This window comes from Octodon degus, unplaced genomic scaffold (genome assembly GCF_000260255.1).
Source record: "Octodon degus isolate 3935 unplaced genomic scaffold, OctDeg1.0 scaffold00029, whole genome shotgun sequence".
NCBI classification, from domain to species: Eukaryota; Metazoa; Chordata; class Mammalia; order Rodentia; family Octodontidae; genus Octodon; species Octodon degus.
The window spans coordinates 4700385-4725245 of NW_004524605.1; the positions used below are offsets into that span (position 1 = coordinate 4700385).

Sequence of the window (24861 nt, forward strand, 5' to 3'; positions counted from 1 at the left end):
CCCTGTCTGCCCAGCCTGGCCGGTCTGTGGCTCCAAGCAGGGTGAGAGAACACTCCGGACTGCTGAGGGAGAGGCGAGGTCAACGACCGTGGCCAGCGATCCAGCCTCGCTGAGACCGCGCGCTGCCAGGGCAGGCAGCCGCCCAGGTCGAGCGTCAAGCCGCAGCCGGTACTTCAGCGAGATCACAACCCCGCCTCCCGCGCCCCGGGCAGGGGCAGGGGCAGCGGGTAGCTTCGAGGCTCCGTAGCACACCCGCCGCAGGCCCGATGCCCCGGGAAACAGCTGCGGCCAGCGCCGCGTGCCCACTGCCCGGCATTCTTCGTCGATGTCTTTTGTGGCTGAGCTTGCAATGCCTGCTCTACCTTGAAGGCACAGGTTACCAGGAGAAAAGCTAGGTCCCGGGCCCTGATGCTGTTCCTGCTCGCTCGCTGCCCGGAAGGAGCCCAGCCCCTCGGAACTCCCGGACGACAACGCTTAACGCCCCGCCGGCCCCGAGCGGCTGACCCCTTTCTCTTCCCGTCTTCGGCGCCCCGCCCCTCCCAGCCTGAGGCTTCTGGGATTGGACCGAGTCGGGGAACAGCCACGCGAGGGCCAGGGGCTCTCAGCCACCGCCGAGGGCTTTGCTAGGCAACCCCCAGGCCCCGTCCATCCCAGTCACCAGCCAGCGCACTGATCTTTAGATGTGGGAGATTACGTCGTTCCCGGAGCCAACAGAAAAGTGGTACCACCCGGAAGTGACGTCTCGCCTCGGGAAGCAGCTTCCTGTCCCATCGGAAGTGACGTAAGAGGTAGTGGCGCGGTATCGGTGGAGGGCGAGGTGACCTCGGTGCGCGAATGGGTCGCGAGAGGATGGGGGCGCGCATGGGCTGGGGGAGCATGAGGAGGGGGCGGGCGTTTGGCTGGGAGTCCGGCGCGGGCTGTGGCGCGGCCCGAGGCTGAACCGAGCGCCCCAACCATTGATACTGCAGGGCCGCCGTGACCATGGGCCGCGAGTTTGGGAATCTGTCGCGGATGCGGCATGTGATCACCTACAGCTTGTCGCCCTTTGAGCAGCGCGCCTTCCCGAACTACTTCAGCAAGGGCATCCCCAACGTGCTGCGCCGCACTCAGGGGTGCATTCTGCGCGTGGTGCCGCGTGAGTGTCTGGGCGGGTGGCGGGGACCAGGCGCTCTCTCCAGGTGGGGGCAGGCGTCCTGCGGGCGCTCCGACACTTCCTTCGTGACTATCGCTGACAGCTCTAGAGCAAGTCATATGACGCCCAACGATTGGACTAAGGTCGCTTGGGTGACTCCAACGTTTCACTGTGAGGTTATCTTTATCCACTTATCAGTGACAAACTGCCTTGTGTTAGATGTACTGCAGATAGTGCTTGCCAGTTGCATGACAGCTTGAACATATCAACCACTGCAGTATACGCTGTTGTAGTTCAGGCTGGCCTTGGACTCACTATATAGCCCAGGCTGGCCTCGAACTTGTGGCTGCAGCCTCAGTCTTTCCAGTGCTGAAATTACAGGCGTGCACCAGCACGCCTGGTAAAGTATACATCTGTAGTGCAGGCTGGCATTGAACACATAGCAATCTTCCTGCCTCAGCCAAGTCAGTGCTGGGAGTACAGGTATGCACAACCACACCAGGCCAAATTTATCTTGGTGAACTTTTTGGTGTGGTTTCTTGTTAAGTGGGTTCGTAAGGTAACCTTTCTTGCTGCTGTGATGTAAAAGTACTGTATCTGAAAAGCTAGAGTAGAAGGACAGAAAAGGGAACTGAAAACTGTCTCATTTATGCTCTCTGACTTTTGCCTTTTAAAGCATTTGTAGTGGCTTACCTTATCTACACATGGGGGACTCAAGAGTTTGAGAAATCCAAGAGGAAGAACCCAGCTACCTATGAGAATGACAAATGAGCATCCCCTCTGTGACAGTTCCTGCTTCTGAAAGACGCTTCTGTGGGAAAGGAGGATGTATTGTTTCTTGAAGACAATAAAATTCTTATGGACTGCACGTTGCAACTTTGCATTTTTGTGAGCAGAATGCTGGTGTGACTGCTAATATTTAAGTGCATGCAGCCTCCGCTCCTGGGCATGAGTCCTGAACAGTTTTGCCTAATGTGTACTTTGGATGAAGGAGTGGGCTTACTCCTTGCTGCACACTGATGAGAAAGTAGGGTACAAAGTTAACAGGTACTGCTGCTAAGCAGTTTGGGCGCTGCGGCTTGTGAGGGGAGTGTTGGTCTTCTGCTCCTATTATAACCACAACGCCTAGAACTATGTGGTAATTACTATGTCAGGTAGGTTCTAAGCTGTAGAAACAAAGTTTTAAGCTTGATGACCTTTAGGTAACATTATTTGTGCTTTGCAGTTGAGGAAACAGGTTAAGTAATGTGCTTTACATTGTAAGGCAATGAAAGGGTACCAGGAATTGAACTTGGGACCTTGCACTCACCAGGCAGGCGCTTGTGCCACTGAGCTATATCCCCAGCCCCCGAGGTTTTTTGGTTTTTTTTTTTGTTTTGTTTTGTTTTTTAAATGTATTTGGTACAGGATCTTACTAGTGCTTAGTCTATTGAGCTGTCTTGCCCGATCAGTGTGTCCTTAAAACTTAAGCTGCCTTTCCTTCAAAACAACCTCTCCTTAGCCTGCGAAGTCAGCTATGAAAGGAGGGCATGAGGTGCCTCCTTTACCCGGGCTCAACACACTATGGCTGTGGACCATTCAGCCAAAATACGGTACCTTGGAAAAGTCTGCCCCTGCTCCAGCTCCAGAGCGTTTGAATTACCTGTTTAGTCAAGAAGTCACCTTTGCTAGATAGGAAGGGTAAGTTGTCATTGGATATGGTTGGCAGGTTTGCAATTGAACTTGGGCCCTTGCGCTTGCCAGGGAAGCGCTTATTCCACTGAGTCATCTCTCTGGCCCCAGGTGTGTGTTTTAGGCTCGGGAGATGGCTCAGTAGAGTAAGTGTTTGCCTGGCCTGTGTAAGGGCCTCAGTTCAATCCCTGGTTCCGGCAAAAAAAAAAAAAGTCCAAGGATATTTCTGCTACTTATTCTGAGCTTCTGGCTCAGGCTGTCTTTACTTTTTCTAATTATTCCTGTTGCTTCTTTAAAGAACCAAAATAATTGCAGAAAAAAACAAACCCTCACAAGATAAAAATGCACTGACTGCCAATCCTGGACTCAAATTTTTTTTTTTCTTCTGTATTTTAGGGAAGGGTCTTTTTTTTATTTGTGTGTGTGTGTGTGTCCAGCTCAGCCCACCGGGGGGGCGGGGCTGGCTGGCATGTGGTGCTGGGGGATTGAACCGTGGTTCCTGTGCCTTGCTTAGCTTGTTCTAAGTAGGTGCTTTAGACCACTGAGCCATCTCACCAGCCCCTAGGGAAGGGTCTTAAGGATGTTCAGGGTCTCACTACTAGACTGGACTCTCCTGTTTACAGCCTCCCAAGAGCTGGGATTCTGGGCACATAGCACCACGCCCAGTGTGCCCCAGGAGTACAGCAGGCCCAGGGACTAAATCCCTGGCCTCTGCACCTGCTTGCAGACGCTTTAATCCGCTGAGCTATCTGGCCAGCCCTCCAAATCTTTATAAATTGTCACTTCTTTACTCTGATACAGGCAAGCAGCCTACATTATTAAGCCTTGAAATCCTCATCTATACAATAAAAATACTAAAGTCCTTAGGTTGTGATGGAGAAGTGATGTGTGTCTGGTAAGGTGATACAGGATTAACAGGGCAGATATATCTTAGGGCATCTTGGGCCCCAGATGGTCATTTTCCTATCAGCTCTTTGTCCAGATTTATTCTTGGGTTTTGTCGCCAGATGCTTCAACATGTTTGGGAGTCTGGTGACAGTTCTGGATCCAAAGGCAGTACGAATACACCTAACCTCCTCTTTCATTACTGAGGTAGCTTCCCAGGCCAGGGGAAGACCACAGCTGGGCAGGTGGTTAGGGTCTGCCTCTAATTCTGCCCCCAAACTTCCTAGAGGACATAGCCACTCTCATCTGTGTCCTGGTTGTTGTATTCTACCTCTGTAGTTGACACCTTTGACTTCCAGGTGAAAAGAACCAAACTTACCAGATACTGAACCTGTTGGTCTGAGTCCATTTTCAACCCAGGAGTGCCCTACTGAGGCAATCCTGATTGGTGTAAGCCCTTTGATGTACTACGTTTCTGGCAATGGCTGAAACAAAGTCTGCTGTAGGTCTCTCTTGATAAGGGGCTTCTGAGCGTGGAACCATGGATCTCATCTCTACAGCAGAGGTGCTGGGGCAGTGGTTATGTAGAATGTGTTGTAGCTTGGAGCCCCTGTACATCCTATGAGTCCTGGGATAATTTTGTGGGGCCATTCTATTTATCGAAATTGGCAGAGAACCTGAGTAAAGCTTTTAAAGGGTGGACAGCTGCTGTGGGCCTCAGTGCCAGCCATCCTTCCACCTGGAGCTCCCAGCCCTAGGTGTGACTTTTTCTTCACTGGCTGTGGTGCAACCACCTGTTCCATTAATCCTTCTTTCCAATACTTCTACCCTCATGAGTTTTTTTATGGGCTATAGTCTCCCCATGTAGTGCCCAATGTATAGACCCAGAAGTCTGCAGCACCAGCCAGCCAAAAAGTAAATACACTTTGTTTTGCTGTTTGTTTTTGTAGAGCCTCACTACACAGCTCAGACTTGTAGTGATCCTCCTGTTCTCAGACTCCTCAGCACTGGAATTACAGGCATGCACCGCCATGCCTGGTCTCGGGTGACTGGCTCAGCACACCTGGAGATGGGCCAGCAAGGGCCTGCGGTGCTGGGGATCAAACCCTGGTCCCTGTGCTTGCCTAAGCAGACACCTAATCTGCTGAGCTGATTCCTGGGAACTACACTTTGATCTTTGTTGAATTTTTACCCAGAAGTTTCTCCATTTCCAAGCTATTCATCTTTTACTAGGCACCTCGTACACAGGAATAGCAAGTTTCCAATTCCTGCCGAGCCCTAATGACCTCTCCACCAGGAATGTATTTCACACAGCTGCCCATATGTCTGCTTCCTCTCTCATTTCACCCTAGGTGCTCAGGTCAGAAGCAGAAAGTCCCTCGAGTTGTATCCGGCATGACCAAGCGGTCCACTATGGAGTTTGTCTCCTTTTCTTGTAAATGAAATCATCTGGACCCCCAAATGCTAGTGCTGGAGAGACCTGAGATTTACTCCCCTTTTACTGACTGAACAGGAGACAACAAGTGGTGGTCAGGTGTACTATGGAGAGCCCAGGCCTCTCCTCCCAGCCAAGCAAGCACTGTCCTATGGCTGGGGCTGCTGCTTTTTTTTTTTTTTTTTTGGTGGTACTGGGGATTGAACTCAAGACCCTGCACTGGCCAGGCAAGCACTTATTCTATGGAGCTATTTCCCTGGACCTGCGGAAGTCTTTTTAGCAGAGAAAGAAGTAAGTATTTATTCATTCAGCAAAATACTTGATTGCAGGGAGCCCATGAACTTTAAAGTATTGCTTAAATTTTAGGAGGTCTTCATAGTCTGTGGGATAGCTATGAGCAGGGGCTGTCCCAATTAGCCATCTGCTGCCTGCTTCTCAAGTTTGATTTTTGCTTCATACTTGAAACTGCAGTTTGTGTAGATGTTGAGATACTTCCACTAGCAGAGGTTCCTTCTACTGAACATATGTAATGAGTCTCTTGGGAAGAAAGGTGGCATGTGAGCCAGCCTCGAGCCCTCAGGTGCCAGAGATCCTGCAGCACCCATGAGGATGTGTGGTCCTCTTCCTCGTGCACAGGGGTGCAGGGCTTAGGCTCTTTCCTTCCTTGCTGTGGTACTGGCTTGGAAATTAACACAGAAAGGCTGATTTTGCTTGGAAATATAGAAAGGCAGAATGCAGGGCGAGTGGCTTCATCTTTCTCCCTGATTTACATTTTTTAAAAAATCAGATTTTATTGGTACATTTTGGATACACATGATCACATCCATCAGATTCTGTACCTGTATATAACTTGATCATTTTCTCCTTTCCCTGCTTCAACCCTTCCCCCCTGCCCATTTACAAAGGTACATGGGTGTACCCATACACCCATCTTTTGGATGGGTGCCATGTCACTGCAGGCTGGTGAAGGGTAGGCTGGCACTGAGGCCACGGACCCAACTGGTTCTGGGGTGTCACACTGTTCAGTCTTTATCTAATCAGATTTGTGCTCTTACTCAATGTTACTGGGTGACCACATAGCCTTTCCTCAGCCCTGCAGAAGTTCATTGGTAAGTGTCCTTACTGGGTTCATTCGGTAACCTACCTTGAGGATAAAGAAAGGGAGCAGCTAAATAGTCTTGAATTGGTAGAACTGGTAGGATTGGCGAGTTGGATTTGGTAGACAGATCTATCTCTTGATGGTTCTGAAGTCCAGGTTGCAGTGTCCTCTCCTTCCAACCAAGCTCCATAGTCCCAAAGGGACTGGAACCAGGACAGGCAGATTTGGGGAGTCACATCCCACCCAATGCCAGCTTTGAGGGCCATTATACCACTGTATCTCACCTTGTCAAGAACCATTTGCCAGGCCATGGGACTGGTGATGATTATGTCATTTAGTATAAGTACTCATTTAGTAAGTATATGGTTTGAGACAAGGTCTTGCTATGTAGTACAGGCCAGCCTCAGTGATTCTTTTGCCCCAGTCTCCCGAGTGAGGATTACAGGAGTGTGACACCATGTCCAGCAATTCCTGGTCTAAATACATGTTCTCTCTTGATCTAGAAACCTGTATGGATTCCTACTAAAGCTAGTGGATGTTTTGGTCTTTGGAGTTATCTTAGCCTTATGCTTGTCGGCTGGAAATATTCTGCCAACCCTTCACAACTAATGGGTATAAAGCCCATGATTGAGTCCTGTCCCTTCCTGACTTCTCCCACTGACTTTGGCGGTCTGGTTAGCTTTACAGTCACTTAAACTACCCATACTCCATCAATTCCCCTATGGGCCATATGGCTGGGGGGAGGGGGCATGTCCCTGTTGATTGCTTTTCTCCCAGGAGGTGTCAGGTATCCTGTACTTGAACTTACCTCACCTGGGTCGTCATGCTCCAAAGACATCGAGCTGGCGCAGACTGCTAGGTGGAGGCCTCTCTGTGCGGATGGCAATCCTAACACATGCTCCCTCAGAAGAGAGCTAAAGACCATACTGAACTGTGTACATGACAGAGCTGTGGTGCTAAGGTGGCTGACAAAGCACATTACGTCTTAAGATTTTACTCTTACATCTGAGCTATTCTAGGGTACGTGTACATGTCTGCATGTGCTGGGACTGCAACCCAGATTCTCACACAGGTTCAGCACATGCTCTCCCACTGAGCTACACCCAGTGTGCTGAGCTATTTTAGAACAGAATGTGGCCAGGCTCCCAGTCTCCCTCAGGGTTTTCACGTGGCTTCCAAAGGAAAGGAGGGACAGTGTGGACTTTTGATACAATGGGTGAAAGGGTTCAGGCCAGCAACACAATCATTCAAAGTCCAGACGAGGGATCAGTAAATACAACGTGCCTGAAAGTAGCCCTTGAGCATATTCCTCTGGTAGACATTAACCTGATGAAATTGATCTTGATTACAAATATACACTTTGCCCCTATCTCGCCTGGCAACCATGAAAAAGGCAGGTGTCCGTCTATAAAAGGAAGCAGGAGCTATGCTTGGCTTCCAGGCTCCAACATCGTCCTCTGCCAAGATGTGGCACCTCAGACTCTCTGCAGTGCTCATGATCTGCCTGCTTCTGCTGGGCCAGGTAAGGAAGGAAACGCATGCATGCTTGTGCACGTGGTAGTGGCAGTGGGATTCGAGGTGGACTTGAGACGCAAGCTCGTCCTCAGAGGGCCTCCTGTTCTGAGCCTACAGAACTGGAGAACGATCCTCCCATAAAGGTGTGCAGCAAGATGTCACTTCTTCCACACCTCAGGTAACCCTGTCTTTGTTCTACAGATAGATGGCTCCCCAGTACCAGAACTGAGCTCAGCAAAGAAAAGGCCACGAAGAATGACCCCATTTTGGAGAGGAGTGTCCCTCAGGCCCATCGGAGCCTCCTGCCGGGATGATTCTGAGTGTATCACAAGGCTATGCAGGTAAGCTTCACAAGTGGGTCCTGCGCTGGGCCAGAGCCACGGGATATGGGGCAGACGAGCAGAAAGAATACAGCCAGGATGGAGGAGTAGTGCCTGGGCAGAGGCTGCAAGCTCTGTGAATTCCTCAGAGCCAAGAGCCACCCAGGTACTACACAAAAGGACGTACCTCTCTTGAGACCAGACAGCGACCAGGTAGCATGACCCAGCAGAGGGAAAGGTAGCAGAAGTGGGCTTGGGCACTTGGAAGCCAGTCTTAACACCTTTTTTTCCCCACTAGAAAAAGACGCTGTTCCTTGAGTGTGGCCCAGGAATGATGCGCCTACCAGAGAAAGAGCACACAGTGGTCACCGCCAGCAATGCTCCATTCCGTGGAATACTGAGTAACTACATTTTGGCTGGAGATACACAAGTGAAGCACTCGTGTTTTAGTATTTAAAGACAGATGCATGCTTTATACTGGCCTCCCATTTTTTTTTTTCTTAGAATGTTAATATATAAGCATAACTAAATTTATCTTTTAGAGTTTATTTTTCTATGAATACCATTAAATAATTCTAATTGAAATTGTGGCAGTCTGAAATTCAAACTTGAAGGATTCAGTTTACATACTATAGAAAAAAAACAGCACTGCACAATGATGTGATAGCTTCTCCCTCTGGAAAGCGTGGTTAAGAGTTAATACTGCTTCAAGAGTCTTCTAAAGAACACAATGGCAGGCTAAGGGTAAAAGTCTAATAGCTACACGATAGGCCTTGGCAAGTTCCCAAGTTGTTGCCCTGAATCCTGGCCCTTACACTTCAGTTAAGGAAGGGATCAAGATAGGGGTCTGGGGCCCAGGGACATAGCTCAGTGGTCTAAGCGCCTGCTTGGCAAGCACAAGGACCAGGCTTTGATCCCTGGTACCGCATGCTGTGCCAGCCCTGTGCTGAGCTGGCCACTGAAACTGGACGTAGTGGTGCATGCCTCTAATTTCTGTGCTGGGGAGACTGAAGCAGGAGGATCACTCTGAGCTGTGTAGTGAGACCATCTGAGCTGTGTAGTGAGACCCTGTACCAAATAAGATTAAAAAAAAAAAAAAAAAAATTTGAGATGCCTGCTGGAGTAGGGCAAATGTAACCTACACACAAGGGCCCATGACCTGCAAATTCAGAATTTTTGTTGATTAGAAAAATGAGACCTGTACTAGTGAGACCAGACTTTCAGGTGTAGTTTATTTTAGTTTTGATGCCAAGAACCGAACCCAGAGAGCTTCCAGCTTGCCAGGCAGGTGTTCTACTGCTGAGCTAAATCCCCAGTCCCCAGACTTTTGAAAGAGTAAGTAGTACTGTACCCAAAAGTTGTATGAAAAGGGAACAGTGTCTAGAGCAAAAGAAGTATAAAGAGCACAGTGTTCATAAACTTTAATACAGAAAATCTATTTGATATTTATTAAACTTAGTTTCTCCAGCTATGGTTTGGCATTATACAAAGCATCTTAATGACACAGTAGAGTTAAAAAGATTTTTACAAATTGAAATGTGATACCCTTGTCTCCAAATATTTTAATTGCCATAAATTTGTTTAAAAATACACATTAAACACGTTTGACACTCTAAACTTTCTATAATTTCAATACCACAAAATACATATAATATACTATACAGATGTGGAAAAATCTAGTTAGTATATAATACTTTGCTCACCGTTAACAGCTTTATTATGTGAAATGCACATACTGTACTGACTTAGAAATCCTAGCTTTTGAACCCCAAAGTACCTCTGAAATTTTAATGTATTGCAACAAATAAAAATCACAGTATATAATTGAAATTTTGGTTGAAAATGTCAGATGCCTAAATATTTTGGATTAAAGAAATATAAACAAGATTAAGATCATGTACAAAACAAAGGCATCCTATTTGTCACTAACAGTACCTTTCTGCACAATCGACAGGCTTATAATTTATCAACAGTATTACCTCCCCTCCAAAACCCTCCCAATATCAAACAATTATTTACCAAATAATTTTCAAATAACATAAAAGGCTTTTCAATAAATATATAAGCATTTCCATCCTCCATATACAAAATTTCTTAAAATCACCCAGAACAGAGGCTAGATACAATATTTTCCTAACTGTGCTTACCAAGCCGCACCTGGCCCTGGCAGTGGCGCCTGCCCTTTCAGGCTCAGAAGGCTGGGCCAGCTCCACTGGTGAGCCCCACTCCCAACCCAGTGCTGCTGAGGGCTCACTTGTCAGTGACCTGCCAGGGGGTTTGTACAGCTGTAAAATGGCAACACTCCTTGAACAGCAACAACAAATTCAACAATGGGGATAATCTTGGCTTCAATTTGAAAGGCAGTGTTTCCAAGTAGGTGTTTTAGAGAGGAACCTAATAGGTAGAAAATACCAATGGCTAAAAGCTTCAAATGACTTGCATATGGAGGTCACAAGAGATCAAAATTAAGTACTAGAATTTCTCAGTGGGAACTTTTCCACACCCATTTTGAGAACTTTGTTTTTGCCAATAATAATGCTAATTTCTGCTCAGCTGAACATTGGTGGCAAGGAGAGGGCCATGTAAACATTCCCCAAAATCATCTTGCTGTGATGACTGTGTAGGTTATTTTAGAATACTTTAAATATCTATGACTTTGTCAAGACAACTTGAACCCCTTGTTCTATGACCAAATTTTATTTTAATCTTTTATTTATTTACTTGGTACAGGGCCTCACTACATAGCTTGGACTTGTAGTGTTCCTCCTGTCTCAGCTTCCCCAGTGATGGGATTATAGGCATGCGCCACCACTCCCAGTTTCAGTGACCAGCACGATGGTGTGGCATGTGCTGCTGGGGAATCAAACCCAGGTCCTTGCACTTGCCAGGCAAGTGCTTAAACTGCCGAGCTGTCTCCCCGGTCCCCAAATTTTATTTGAAAAAGAGATGCACGTATTCCTTCCGTTCCCTTTTCTGAAGGTAATTAAGTTCTTTTACATTAACCACAGAGTCCAACATCCCTTTACCAACATTTACAATTTATTTCCTGTCATTTGCTAGCTTGGTTTTGGAGTCCAGAAATCTGAATTACATTTCTCCACTAGCAAGTGGGTGAAAGATATGTTCACAAACATGACTAATTTAGCCTCTTGTCCCTGCTTTTTCCAAGCAACTTGATTATTTCTCCTACTGATTTTTACAATAGCAAAACTTTGGTGTATAATATTGTTACTGGAAAAGTCTGCCTCTCCAACACACTATATGTGAAGTTAAAATGAAATCTGTTCTGTATTATCTAGGGAGTACGAGTCACATGAGTCTATGTGGATTTGAAATGCTCTGGCTCCCTAAGTTATTCAGGTTTTGTTGTCCTTTCAAACTCCTATAAATCAAAATACAAAATGAAGCCATTTTGTTCAATTAGCTACCAGAAAATGAAAATCTTCCCACCCTGTAAGAGCCCTATAATACTACATAAGAGCTCAAATATATTTTAGAAGTTGATTTACTACAAATCATAGTAATTAAGCTTTAACCATCTAAAGGAATACACATTGCACCCTTGAACATTATTATTCAAGGTGTGAACAAGAAAGTGTCTTAGATCAATTTAATAAATAATGTGGAAATAGTTGCACTAAGCTAAAATACTAAACACACATTTTGACAAACTAATTTCATGTATTCATACATACACATATATATATATATACATATATATATATATAAAGTGTGTATGTGTACAGAACTTTAAGATCCAACGTTGCATATGCTCACCCCTGGAAGAGCACACAGCGCACCCTTCCTCTACACAGCTACGCATCACTGACTGAAACATTCACTGACTGAAACTCCACCGAGGACTGGCTCCCAAAGCCAGAGCTTTCATTTAAAATAGGTGCCTTTGTAGGCTTCTGCTTCGCAATGTAAGCACATTCATTAAAAGTTAATGTTCCGAAGTTTCGGTTGTTAAAACACAAAATAATGCTTCCTCACCTAGTTGATTAAAATCTTTCATGAAAAGAAATGAACAAGTTAAAAACAGTGAATCTACTGAAGCACAAGTATATCAAAGTGCAGCCCAGATGCCTATGTCAACCCAGTGCAAAGCTCCCCAGAAACATAGGCATATGTAGGCATGTGCACACATTAAACTTTTACACTGAAGAATTAAAATCACGGGTGCTGTCTTCTCCACTCTTCAGCAGCTACAGCTGTAAATTTATCTGAAGTGTTCACTGCTTATAAAGTTTACTTCTTGGTTCCTTGCCCAGAAAAAGGTGGCACTGAGACAGGGGAAGGGCTGGATGCTCGCCAGCCAGATGGGAGACTGGGCCAGGCTGTGGAAGCCTGAATTACTGGTGGGGAGTGTTCCCCACGGCCCAGCCAAGCCTGGGCAAGACTACTCTCACTCCGTCCGCTGCAACTGGTATGCTGGTTGCCTACAAAGGCTGCTGCCTCCTGGAATACAAGTATGGTCTTAAAGAGCAGTTAATTTAGTAATTTTTAAAAACAGTTGCTATTTTCATGAACTGTATATTAAGTACACAAGTCTCGGGCTAAGTTTTAGTCACTTGTCAAATTGAGTTTTAAATGTTAGAAAACACTGAAAATACCTGCTGAGGAAAGTAATGGTCACCTATACAGAAGTTCAAAGTATGTGTTGGAGCGGATGACAGAGAGCATTTGAGAAGGTAAGAGAAGGGAGCAGTAGTTCCACAGATCAATATTTCTGAAATTCAATTATTTACGATTGGATTTTGATCCATACCCCATTACCACTTGGTAGGAAAAACTGTCCACAAAGAAAAGTTTCAAAAATTCATTCTACAATAATTAACATAGTTTTAAAGAGGCAATATCTTAGAGCAGCACCATAAACACATAGGAAACTCTGCTTTAAGAAAATATCCCCAGAAACGCTCCTGATCCCTTTCAGGACAGAGACTACAATGCACTGGAACTCAGAGATGCCCTGCTGGCTGCTGTTAAGTTGCAAATTAAGGAATCAGTCACAAAAGTCAGAGGGCAGGACATACATATATACTTCATTAATCATTATTTCTACTAAAGAACTATCATAACTGCTGAGGAATTGTCCTCTTTAAGAAAAATTGTTCCTAGAACACACTAAGATTAAATCAAAAGATATCAGAGGCAATTTCTCCAAGAGAAAAAGGTTAAATTCTACATAATTTGAAGACTTCAATCTTCAATGGTACATAACAGTAACTTGAGGCACAGAACCACTAGAGCTCTACAAACATGAAGCCACAGGACAGTGAGAGCTCACTAGCTTCAGAGGTTAAGTGTAGCAGAGACTTGAGCAGAGGGCCCAAAGCACCACTGGGCCTGGAGATCTGCTCCTGCTTTCCCCTTTCTGGTTTCAAGCCTCAGCAGTCACCTACAAACAGTAGGGCAATCATTTTTCCTAACTGGACAGATTCAGTTTTGGAATAAGAAGACAAACTATTTCTTCTGAAGCAGCATTACCCAATTAGACTAAGTCCTATCTAACTTTTAAAAAATGATTAATCCTTATGTGATCCTAAAGGGAGATTTAAAATGAAAGAAAATTTATTATTAATGTGAAGGACAATCTGGTCCTAGTGTTAAATTTTATCTGTAAACAATCCACAGAGTCTTCATTTAAAGGTAAGATTTAAGGCACACCAGACATGATAGGGGCACTCAAACTATAGAGGGTGCATTTCTTACCCTTGACTCCTTTATGCACCTTGTAGGGAAGGGTACTCTGATATACAATTCTTATGGAGCTGGCTTCTTAAGCTCTAACACTGTTCTCCTCCCCTTCCAGGAGCTCACATTGAACCAAGTTAGTACTCTTCTGTGTGAATTTTCTGATCGTGTAGATACATACATCACTAACGGGGGCCTTTATAATGGAGAAATTCATCATCTCTACGACAGGTATTAGCACTTGTACACTGTACAGCAAAACCACACACACCAACAGTACCAGTCACTGCATGCTCGTATCAGAGCATCCCAAGCGAGTATGGGGGGAAATTCTCCTAAGAGATTTTAACATTTGGACATTATCAACGGAAGAGATATAGGCAGGAACCCTTAAGAGATAAATTATCCTTTTTAAAAAGTAACTTATTCTGCTTCAATTAAGTGTCAAATGAGTAGTAATAAGAACAGTTTTAATAAAATCCATAAAATACTAAGATTGTCCTTTTATGAAACCTTCAAAATGATATGCTTCTTCTAGAATGTCTGCCTGTTCTCTTTTGTAATGCATTAAATGCAAGTTACAGTCACCTTGTGATTGCTATAGTGTTAACACACATTCACAGTTTTTGAAATAATGCATACCAAATAAGACACATTTCATTTTTTATATCCATGTCTAATGTTATCCTCTCATATTTAAATGACTTCTCATGTGTAGAATGCTTAGGACTAAGCATAATTTCACAATAATAAAATTGTAGCTAAGATTTGAAATAATATCAGGTAGTAGAGATGGAAAGAACATATCCCTATTTTACTCACAGAACAACTACCACAAAAAAAAACTCAAAAAAACTAGGTAACGAAGCTCCCAAATATATAAATAAAAATGCTTACATTATGTTTATGCTAAATATTCAACAGAGCAAATTTATAAGCAGAAATAACTAAGTTTTAAACAAGCCCCAACTTGGGAAACTAAAAAAAGAAAATAAATAGAATTTTACTTGGTTAGTTACAAATTACAGCTGGAATTCAATCATATTATAGAACACTAAAGTCATCTTAGCAATGTGCTGCCGATTTAACATTTAAATAACATTTAACACTTAGCATTTAAATAATTTTTCACATTGGGAATATTGAAGGGGTCAACTGACAGGATGGCTTTGGGATATAAACAACACACGAACCATGGAGGAGAAAAATCATTCCTCTTAGTGTTAACTAGGTGACATGTTATGGCAGTTTTCCTTTGTGATGTGACACAGTGTTGTGGAGAAAATTGGAGGCAACAAGAATGTGTTCTGTTCAAGATACCAACTTGGCATCCTGGCGAAGCCAGTGCAGTCCCTGCCGGGTATAGCGAGCTAGATCTGTCATGATGCTTGCATTAAAGATGAGAGGGCCCATTACTTTATCCAGTTCAGCAAAGAATTCTAGAAAACACAACAAAACAAAAACAACAAAAAAAATTAAATAATACACACTCTTTCAAATTTCTGTTTAAAAACAAGTCTGGGCTATAAAACAGCATTCACATGAAGTAAAAAAATGCCCTCCCACACTGAAATGGTGAGTCTGCCTCAGAACGAGCATCCCCATTGTCTCTGAAGTCATGCTGTTCCGGAAGTCACGCAATGTTTTAGAAAATGAAGTCTGAAATTAAGTGCTATATGTACATGCAGCACACCCCTCACAATAATGAGAAAGTACTAATATGTATTAGAATGGATACTTAGTGCCACACACTTACAGAGTGCCCTGTTTGATTACTCAAAACATTCTCTATGTACTGTTTTTAAGAAGCAAATAGCACAAAACAGGAAAATTTTGCTCATTTCTATTACCATAAAAGCACATTAATAAATAAAGTGTTCAGGAAGATACTCTTTGCATTTTCCCATAACAGCCCTTGTGAGGCTAGATAATTATGACAATCTGCACTCAACCTTTCTGCCGTAATTGTATGTTGTGTATCACTGATAAAACCCATACTTTCAGACGGTAGTTCAAAAATTCAAGGGATGGAAATAAAAGGATTCTTCCTATGTACGCAAATAAAAGGCTGCATGTGAGAGAAACTGGGAGGAAGAACAATGTCCTAGGGTTTGATTCCAATGTAATTATGGGAACAGAAAAAAGGATGCAAGACTAGACATAAGAGTGTTTTTAGACATGCAGAGAAAGAGTTCTTAAAGATACCATATTATTTAAACAGGGCAGGGAGTAACTGAACACTTGAGGGAAGGCTCATCTTTAAAGAATTCTAGCTATTAAATACAGAAGGAATGTCAGAATAGAAAATTACTAATGAGAGCTGGGGATGTAACTCAGTTAACAAAATACTTGCCTAACACACACAAGACCCTAGGTTTTTAATGCTTGGTACCATAAGAAGAGAGGTAGGCCAAGGGGGAGATACTATAATCTTGGACCTAAGCAATGATCATCAACAAATGTAGGACCTGGGAGATGGCTCAGTGGAATAAGTGCTTCCCTGGCAAGTGCAAGGGCCTGAGTTCAATCCCCAGTTCCGCCAAAAAAAAAAAAAAAACAGCGCACCTTAGCAAAGAAATGTTATATATAAACCTTGTTTAGATCCTGTTTAAAATTTATTTATTTATGTATATGTGTGTGTGTGTGTGTGGCCAGCTCAGCCCACCAGGGGGTGGGGCTGGCTGGCATGTGGTGCTGGGAAATTGAACCTTGGTCCCTGTGCTTTGCTTAGCTCGTTCTAGGTAGGTGCTTTAGACCACTGAGCCATCTCACCAGCCCAAGAACTGAGCTAGGACTGGGCCCCCAGATCCTGTTTGAAAGAAATCTGACCATTTAAAAAAATAAGAATGGCTATTTGCAATAAGCTAAATTAGATGATAGATTAAGTATGAGAGAACATAAAAGTTTTTCTTTTACCTTTTTCTCATCATTATTCTTTAGAAATAGGAGAGAAATCTTTTATTTACATATGACTGCCTGATCATACTGTATTTAAGTACTCTGTGATAAAATGACACTGACTGGTTATTCTAGTATTTCTCTGAAAACAGAATACATGCTATGAACTTATATTTGCAAATAAAAATCTACTAAAAAAAGCTAGTGTTCACATAGTACTTTCCTCTAAGAGCTTTATTTATTTATTTTTTGCAGTACTGGGGATTGAACTCAGGATTTAGCCTGACAAGTGCTTATTCTCAGCTATCTCGCCAGCCCTAAGAGCTTTAAATGCTTCTATAATTTTCAATATTCTCAGTTTAGGCAATAATAAACCTTTTCTTTTTCCCACTTATTTATTTGATAACAGGGTCTCACTACACAGGTAGGACTCGTAGTGAATCTTTCAGCCTCCCCAGTGCTGGGATTATAGGCATGCATCACCACAGCCAGACCTAGGGGAAGGACTGGCACAGCATGTGGGAATGGGGATTGAACCCTGGTCCCTGTACTTGCCAAAGCAAGAACTTAATCTGCTGAGCTATCTCACTAGGCAAAAAATAAACTTTTAAGATGAAATGCCTCGGGGCCGGGGAGATGGCTCAGTAGAATAAGTGCTTGCCTGGCAAGCTCAAGTGCCCTGAGTTCAATCCCCGGTTCCACCAAAAAAAAAAAAAAAAAGATGAAATGCCTCAACCTAATTTTAAGGAAATCTAAGAAATCTAAAAATCCAGTTAAACATCTCAAATGAAGATATCTAAATGTAATCATATTTTTATAGTTAAATATTAATCAACCCACATTGTGACATATTGCTTTTTTAATTTTAGACAGGATTTTGCAGCCGTCCAGGCTGTCCTCAACTTGCAACAACCCCCCTGCCTCAGCTCCTGAGTGCTGAGACTAAAAGTGTGCCACCATGCTCGGCTGACATATTAAAGTGTAAAATGCAATTCATATATCAAAAATGACACCCATTGTTCAGACTAAGACTGTTTAGCTTGTGTCACCAAGATCATGAGGGTATCATTACACAATAACATATACCACTTAACTAAATTCTAAAAGTTCCTTTTAACAATTCTATCCTTCAAAGTTTACTTAAAATGCTAAGTACCTTTCTGCTCTTTGGCAAGCTGCTCAGCTTGGTCCCAAATTTCAGTGGCATAGAGAAAGTTGGATGTAACCTGAACATAACTGGCTGCCATCTGGTGGATTTTCTGTGGAATGGTCACTGAAGAACCGCTTGTTGAACTACTGCCCCCGGAAGAATAATTTCCTGAATTGCCTGGTGACAGCTTTGGAGACACAGGAGAAGGCATCCCAACAGCTTTGCTATACACAAAAGAAAATTGGAAGCTAGTTTATATAAGCATAATATTATGAAATCAATATACTACTGGCTTTTCCTAGATGAAAGCTTTTAAAATTTAAAGCTCTTTTTTAGATTAGAAGGATTCCCAGAAAAGTACAATTTCTTCTAAGTAATAGAATGGTGGTAAGTAGTATCACAAACTCAATTTATTCCACGATTCTGGTCACAAACTGAACTGGATGAGAACCAAATCAAATTTCCCCATAAAGTCATCATTGAAACTTAGCCACTGGGATGGATGGATGGATTGATTGATTGATTGATTTATTGCAGTATGGAGGATCAGACTCAGGATCTTCCACTTGTAGGCAGGTCTTTATGCTGCTGAGCTATCTCCCCAAACCTAGTTATTAAATTTGGTTCTTGTCCAGTTTGGTTTGAAACCAGAGTCATGGAAAGAATTAAGTTCATGAACTGAGGTACCAGTGTACCAAAGGTCATTGTGAATTCTGTTATTTAGATCTTTTGTCTTAATGAATGGCAAGAGAACAAAAAGTGGGAGATAACCAAGAAGTCACAGTGCTGTGTTAGCAGCAGTGCAAACCTGCAAAGCTTTATCCCCTCACTCTAGTTCAACACACTTTCCACCTGGTCAGGCACGTAATCCTGTGTTTTTCAGATCATTCTGGAAAAGAGTAGGTGGACTTCACAACCTTCCAAATTTTGGTAGTAGGTAAGAACTTTTTTTTTTTTTTTTTTGGTGGAACCAGGGATTGAACTCAGGCTCTTGTGCTTGCCAGGGAAGTGCTTATTCCACTGAGCCATCTCCCCGGCCCCTGAGAACATTTTTTGAGTTCTATAATTTGTAGCACTTTCCTAATTTAACCAAGTTACTCCAAATGAAAAAGAGGGGCCAGGGAGATGGCTCAGTGGAATAAGCGCTTCCCTGACAAGCGCAAGGGCCTGAGTTCAAGCCCCGGTTCCGCAAAAAAAAAAAAAAAAAGGAAGAACAAAAAAGATGTACAAAGTCCCCTTAATCAACTGTAATCATCTCAAGCCTCCTGCCAATTAAATATTCAACACATTAAAATATTTCATTTTAGGGCTGGGGAGATAGCTCAGTAGAATAAGCGCTTGCCTGGCAAGCACAGGGTCCTGTGTTCAATCCACAGTACTGAAAACAAATAAATAAAATATTTCATTTCAGTTGTATTAAAAATTGTGAAACTGCCCCAAATTATGATTACAACACTAAAACAGGAAAACCAAACAAAACTTCAGGAAGAAATCTGGGGGGGAGAGACAGACAGACAGACAGAGACAGAAACAGAAACAGAAAGAGAAAGAATTGGGGGGGCATCTTTTATCTTTTTGAGACAGAGCTCACAATGCAGTTCAGGCTGGCTTTGAACTCTGTGCGTGTGTGTGTGTGTGTGTGTGTGTGTGTGTGTGTGTGTGTGTGTTTGAGACAGAGTCTTGCTATGTATCTCAGACTAGCCTCGAACTTGTAGTGGTCCTCCCACCTCAGTGTCCCAAGTGATGGGATTACAGGGTGTGCACCATTCACTTGTTTATATATTGTTAGAATTACAAATTTGGTTAGAAAAATATAAACAAGGCAAAGACTGAATGTCAAATTCATATAAGTATAATAAATGAACAGATAACCTTAAAAAATAAAAAGGTTTTCATGATCTTTTGCCCCCTTTGGGTGTAGCTGGGATGAGTGATGTATGTGACAAAAAGTCACAGTCATGCCACTAAATTCTGAGAATGCCACGCCTGAGTAAAGTCCACAGAAATAAACCTAAGCAACTACAGAAATGAAATTGAGAAGGGTTAAAGTGTTGTTAAAAATTCAAGTATCTGTAGGTAAAAATGCCTCATCCATAACTGTAGTTATATATATATATTTTTTTAAATATTTATTTTTATTTATTACATTTATTTATTGTGTGTGTGTGTGTGTGTGGCCAGCTCAGCCCACCAGGGGGCGGGGCTGGCTGGCATGTGGTGCTGGGGATCGAACCATGGTCCCTGTGCTTTGCCAAGCTTGTTTCAAGTAGGTGCTTTAGACCACTGAGCCATCTCTCCAGCCCTATAGTTATATTTTTAATTCACAAATTAAGAAAACTTTTTTAAAAACATTTGGGGAGGGGCCAGAGATGGCTCAGTAGAATAAGTGCTTCCCTGGCAAGCGCAAGGGCCTGAGTTCTATCCCTGGTTCTGCCAAAAAACATTTGGGGAGGGTGTAGCTCGGTGGTAGAACAAAGGGTTAGTATACACAAGGTCTTGCCTGGGTTTAATCCCCAGACACAACAAATGAAGAATGAATGAATACAATATCACAGATTAATTTTTAAAAAAGTAGTTGCCGTTTTCCCATTTTTGACAAGCAGATCTCTAGCCATTCTACCTCCACATCACACAAACATAAGCCCATGTCAAACAACTGTTGTCTGCATACAGTACTGGAGTTATAACTCAGGGCCTTGCCAGTGAGCTACAGTCCCAGCTGTTTTTTTAAGTTGAAGGGTCTCGGCTGGGGAGATAGCTCAGTGGCTTAAGTGTCTTGCATGGCAAGTGCAACATCCAGTACTAACAAACTACCTACCTAATAAAACAACTGATAACAGAATAAATAAGTCGAAGGGTCTCACCTAATTAGTTCACCCTGGGCTTGAACTTGCAATCTTATTTCAGCTTCCAAAAGTGCTGGGATTACAGGTATGTGCCATCACATTTGCTCCAAATAATACTTTATAGAATAAAATTTGACCTACCTTCCTAAGCCAGGGGATGGTGCTTGAGAATTATTGTAAGAATTCTGCAGAAAAACATAAAACATACTTAACAAACAAAAAGCCAAAGATATTACTACTTACAAAGTGCTAAATATATCTAGAAGCATGAGCTAATCTTAAGATGCTTTATCAACTGAAAACACTAAAATGTATGTGCATGCAGGCAAAACTGAAAAGATGTTATGCAGAGAGAGCTAGGATATCCTAGAAAATTACATGAACAAGCAAGGGAAGAATGAGTAACGCAGAAGAGGAACTGACACAGAGAGATGAGTTACATTATGTACAAAGACATGGCAAAAAAGAGAATGTATGTGACTCACAGTCTGAATAAAGCAGAGAGTTTAAACAAGGAATGAGAGACAGAAAAACCCTGAAGACCTAGTAGGTTTGGGTAAGCAGTACAGACCTAACCCTAAGGACAACAGTGAACTACTGAGGGGCTCCAAGTCTAATATATACATACATACATACATACATACATATGTATCTATATGCATGCTATATATATACACACCCCAATAAATCTCAAACAGTTCAGAGCTCTGAAACAGTAGCTCCTTCCCTCTTGTGTCCTATGAGACCACTTCTAGGGAAGGAATGGAAGACGTCACAAATTTAGTCTCCTGGGACATGGATCCTCCTCTTTTGCATGCTTACCTTCAGGTGCTCTGTTAGAGTCTTTGAGTACTTCAAAGCATTTTCCTTCTTCAGTTTGAATAGCCTCAGGTACAGCAAAGACTGGCATCTCAGGCTAGCCAATGGAAAAGGCAGCTTATTTACCAGGACAGCAAACTCTGGCCACAACTTCAGAGACAACCTTGGCACCATGCAAGAGTAGACTGGCTCTTGGCAGGAGTGTAAGACTAAACATCAGGGTGGACCTCAGCACAGTGTCACCAAGCCTAAGCCTCAGACATAACCCAAAAAGTGTGTTCTCCTTATAGTGGGAAGGGAACATGGTTAAAAAAACCCCAGATTAGTCTCCAATTAGTGATGTTCACAAATCAAAACTTACCACAGAATTTCAATGTGTAATCATAAAATAAGGCATTTAAAAAATTGCTGAGAGAGAGTCCCCAGGCCAAACTATAATCTAAAAATTAAGACACAAAACACTACAAATCTTCTTTGTTTGTTTGGTGCTAGAAATTGAACTCAGGAGTACTTGCCAGGCAGGGGCTTGTGCTGCTGAGCTATATCCCTAGCCCAAACACTGTGACTCTGAAGGAACACTAACAGTTTATACAAATTCCCTTCATGATCATCCCTGCCTATCTAGTCATGTTGACTTCCTTCTAGTCCTTTAGTGTTTTTTGGTTTTTTTGGTCTTTTAAAGGCAGGGTCTCATTTTGCAGCTCAGGCTGGCTTTGAGCTCACTTTGTAGCCCAGGCTGGTCTCCAACTCAACGATCCTGCCTCAGCAGGGATTACAGGTATGTGCCACCACACTCGGCCTTGTTTCTTGAAAGTTTCCTATTCTTTCCCATCATGCAGTCGCTTTAATATGTTGCTCTTTCTACCTAGAGATAGGTCTTGTCTTTATACTATTTCTCAAGTACTTACCTCATATACTTTTGCAGTTGTTTGATCAATTTCTATCTCCTCAAACTAGACTATATGCTCCATGATGAATAGGACTATGTTGGATTAATTCAGATATACACTCAATGTGAAATATAGTGCTGAGTCTAAAATAAGTAAAATTATAGTATCTTCCTGGCTAGGGACAAAGCAAACAGGTCATAATCTTTTTCTTCTAAGAAAAAAGGATGTATGTGGATGGAGGGATGATTCCCCCCACCCAAAAAAAGAGTCCACACAAGTGAACTTTAAAGTCAATAAAGAGTTCTGATGAGGACCAGCCAAATAGCTCAGCAGACTACAAGGCCTGACTGGATTCAATCCCTGGCATGCTGTGCTGGCCCGGCCCCTGGGACACAATAGAGGTGGTGACTAAGACTGGGCATCGTGGTACACCCCAATAATCCCAGTGCTTGGGAGGCTGAAAACAGGAGGATCATTACAGTCCAATCTGTATAGTAAGACCCTATAGTCCCTGTACTAAAATACCTCAAAAAAAAAAAAAAAAAAAAGTTCCGATGAGTCCTGCCCTACCAAGGCTTTCATTAAATAGCAATGGATCAGAGAAACAGACAGACAACTATAATCTCTCAGCAGGAATGTGAAGTTATTTACTTTTCTTTTTTTAAAAAAAATGTATTTGGGGGCTGGAGAGATGGCTCAGTGGTCTAAAGCACCTACTTAGAACAAGCTTAGCAAAGCATCAGGGACCGCGGTTCAATCCCCCAGCACCACATGCCAGCCAGCCGCGCCCCCTGGTGGGCTGAGCTGGTCTCTCTCTCTCTCTCTCTCTCAAATAAATAAATAAATAAATAAATAAATAAATAAATAAATAAAAGAAATGTAGAAGAACTAAAAATCATTTAAAAAAAAAAAAAAACTAAAAAAAAAATGTATTTGGTTGTGCAGCTTGGACTCAATATGATCCTCTTGTTTTTTAGCCTCTCCAGCACTGGGATTATAGACGTGCACCACCACGCCCAGACTCTGTGGCCAGCTCAGCTCCCCTGAAGGTGGGGCTGACCTGGCATGTGGTGCCAGGAATAGAACCAAAGTCCCTGCACTTAACTAAGCTTGCCCAAGCAAGCGCTTTAGTCTGCTGAGCTATCTCACTGGCCCGTTAAAATTATTTTCTGCTGGACTCTTTAAGAACAGGTTTGTTACAGGGATATAGAAGGCTATGCTCAAAACAACATACACACCCGAGCTTGGCTGCTGGCCCTGCCCCTGGGGCACACTGAGAGGGCAACTGAGACTGGGTGTGGTGGCATGTGCCTATAATTCCAGCTCTTGGGAGGCTATAAACAGGCAGATCACTACGAGTCTGATCTAGTAGTGAGACCTTGAACACTCTGTAGACCCGTCCCTAAAATACAAAAACAACATACACAGCACAATTTATCAAGGAATTGCTTATTCCTGAGCAGAGACTAGAACAGAAATACTCACCAAAGCACTGTGAGTCTTTTATCTGCAGCCGTGGCATCTGGTGCCAAGTAATTCTTTAGCTTCATGGTGTATCTGTGAATAAGTGAATACTTGAGATTATTTTAAGAATTTTGTAGAAAACAAAATTTACTTAGTAAACAAAAGCCCAAAAAACACCACCACATATAAAATAGTAAGTATATCTAAAAGGACTGGGGCTGGGGCTGGGGTTGGGGTGATAGTGCAATGGTCTAAGCACCTTCCTGACAAGTGCAAGGACCCAGGTTTGATCCCTGGTACCACACACCATGCAGGCCAGCCCCCAAACAAGGTATGGTGGCACACTCCTGTAATTCCAGCACTGGGGAGGATTACTAGGAGTCCAAGCTGCACAGTGAGTAGGTAGATGGATAGATGGACTGATCGATGGGTGGGTGGGTGGATGGATGGATGCATGCATGCACTGGACCTCAAAGCTCATCTTAAGAAACTTCCCTTAGAAAGTTTTAAAAAATAAAGAAACTTCCTTTGAAAGAAAAAAAAAATCTAGTTAGGATAATTACGTTACTATTCTCTTAGTTCATTAAAAAGAAAGGTTTGTGCTAATATTGTTTGGGAAATTATTATTATTTTGTATTTTAGGGAAGGGTCTACAGAGTGTTCAGGGTCTCACTACTAGATCAGACTCGTAGTGATCTGCCTGTTTACAGCCTCCCAAGAGCTGGGATTACAGGCATGTGCCAGCATGCCCAGTCTCAACTGCCAACTCAGTGTACCCCGAGGGCAGGGATGACACAGCAGGTCCAGGGATCAAACCCCTGACCCCTGCTCCTGCTTGTAGGTGCTTTAATCCACTGAGCTATTTGGCCAGCCCCTGTTTGGGAAATTAAACGCCAATGTCTTTTACTGAGTAATTATTTTAAAGATAACAATATGCAATGTTTTAACCTGTTACCCTTCCATTACTGTTTTGAAATTTGTTTTTCTCTATTAAAAACAAAACAAAACAAAAAACAACTTACTTTGATCTTATGACT

At 42.9% G+C, this 24861-nt stretch overlaps 3 protein-coding genes across 8 annotated transcripts in view; 2 read left to right on the top strand and 1 right to left on the bottom strand.

Moving 5' to 3' along the window:
- The first annotated feature begins 714 nt into the window (after positions 1-714).
- LOC101589896 (cytochrome b-c1 complex subunit 8) lies at positions 715-24234 on the top strand. Of its 3 annotated transcripts, XM_023713231.1 has the most exons (6): positions 740-826; positions 969-1135; positions 1809-1914; positions 18506-18511; positions 19127-19130; positions 24224-24234. In XM_023713231.1, the coding sequence occupies exons 2-3, from the start codon at positions 982-984 to the stop codon at positions 1901-1903; spliced, it is 249 nt and encodes an 82-aa protein (XP_023568999.1). In that variant the 5' UTR covers positions 740-826; positions 969-981; the 3' UTR covers positions 1904-1914; positions 18506-18511; positions 19127-19130; positions 24224-24234. The 3 variants fall into 3 exon arrangements, with proteins under 3 accessions (XP_023569000.1, XP_023568999.1, XP_004629403.1); XM_023713232.1 differs by lacking the exons at positions 18506-18511; positions 19127-19130; positions 24224-24234 and having other exon boundaries at positions 715-788; positions 1809-1968; XM_004629346.2 differs by lacking the exons at positions 18506-18511; positions 19127-19130; positions 24224-24234 and having other exon boundaries at positions 1809-1964.
- Positions 7638-8628, top strand: Leap2 (liver enriched antimicrobial peptide 2). Its single transcript, XM_004629347.2, has 3 exons — positions 7638-7744; positions 7939-8078; positions 8356-8628. The coding sequence occupies exons 1-3, from the start codon at positions 7649-7651 to the stop codon at positions 8390-8392; spliced, it is 273 nt and encodes a 90-aa protein (XP_004629404.2). The 5' UTR covers positions 7638-7648; the 3' UTR covers positions 8393-8628.
- Aff4 (AF4/FMR2 family member 4) overlaps positions 9103-24861 on the bottom strand; it is a 104706-nt gene continuing 88947 nt past the window's right edge. For 2 of the 4 annotated variants that reach the window (XM_023713229.1, XM_023713228.1), the window contains 6 exons: positions 23846-23917; positions 21474-21567; positions 20793-20836; positions 17812-18029; positions 15082-15196; positions 9103-10451 (listed from right to left, as the gene is read on the bottom strand). In XM_023713229.1, the coding sequence (XP_023568997.1) occupies positions 10406-10451; positions 15082-15196; positions 17812-18029; positions 20793-20836; positions 21474-21567; positions 23846-23917 (589 nt within the window). In that variant the 3' untranslated portion in view covers positions 9103-10405. Of the gene's footprint in view, positions 10452-14707; positions 15197-17811; positions 18030-20792; positions 20837-21473; positions 21568-23845; positions 23918-24861 lie in introns of those variants that run through there. The other 2 variants (XM_023713230.1, XM_004629348.2) reach the window with 1 other exon arrangement.

Coding starts and splice junctions, on each gene's coding strand:
- LOC101589896 (XM_023713232.1), top strand. CDS start 982: ATGGGCCGCGAGTTTGGGAATCTGTCGCGGATGCGGCATGTGATCACC. Junction 1,136..1,808: donor CATTCTGCGCGTGGTGCCGC/GTGAGTGTCTGG, acceptor TGCCTTTTAAAG/CATTTGTAGTGGCTTACCTT.
- Leap2 (XM_004629347.2), top strand. CDS start 7,649: ATGCTTGGCTTCCAGGCTCCAACATCGTCCTCTGCCAAGATGTGGCAC. Junction 7,745..7,938: donor GCCTGCTTCTGCTGGGCCAG/GTAAGGAAGGAA, acceptor TTTGTTCTACAG/ATAGATGGCTCCCCAGTACC. Junction 8,079..8,355: donor TGTATCACAAGGCTATGCAG/GTAAGCTTCACA, acceptor TTTCCCCACTAG/AAAAAGACGCTGTTCCTTGA.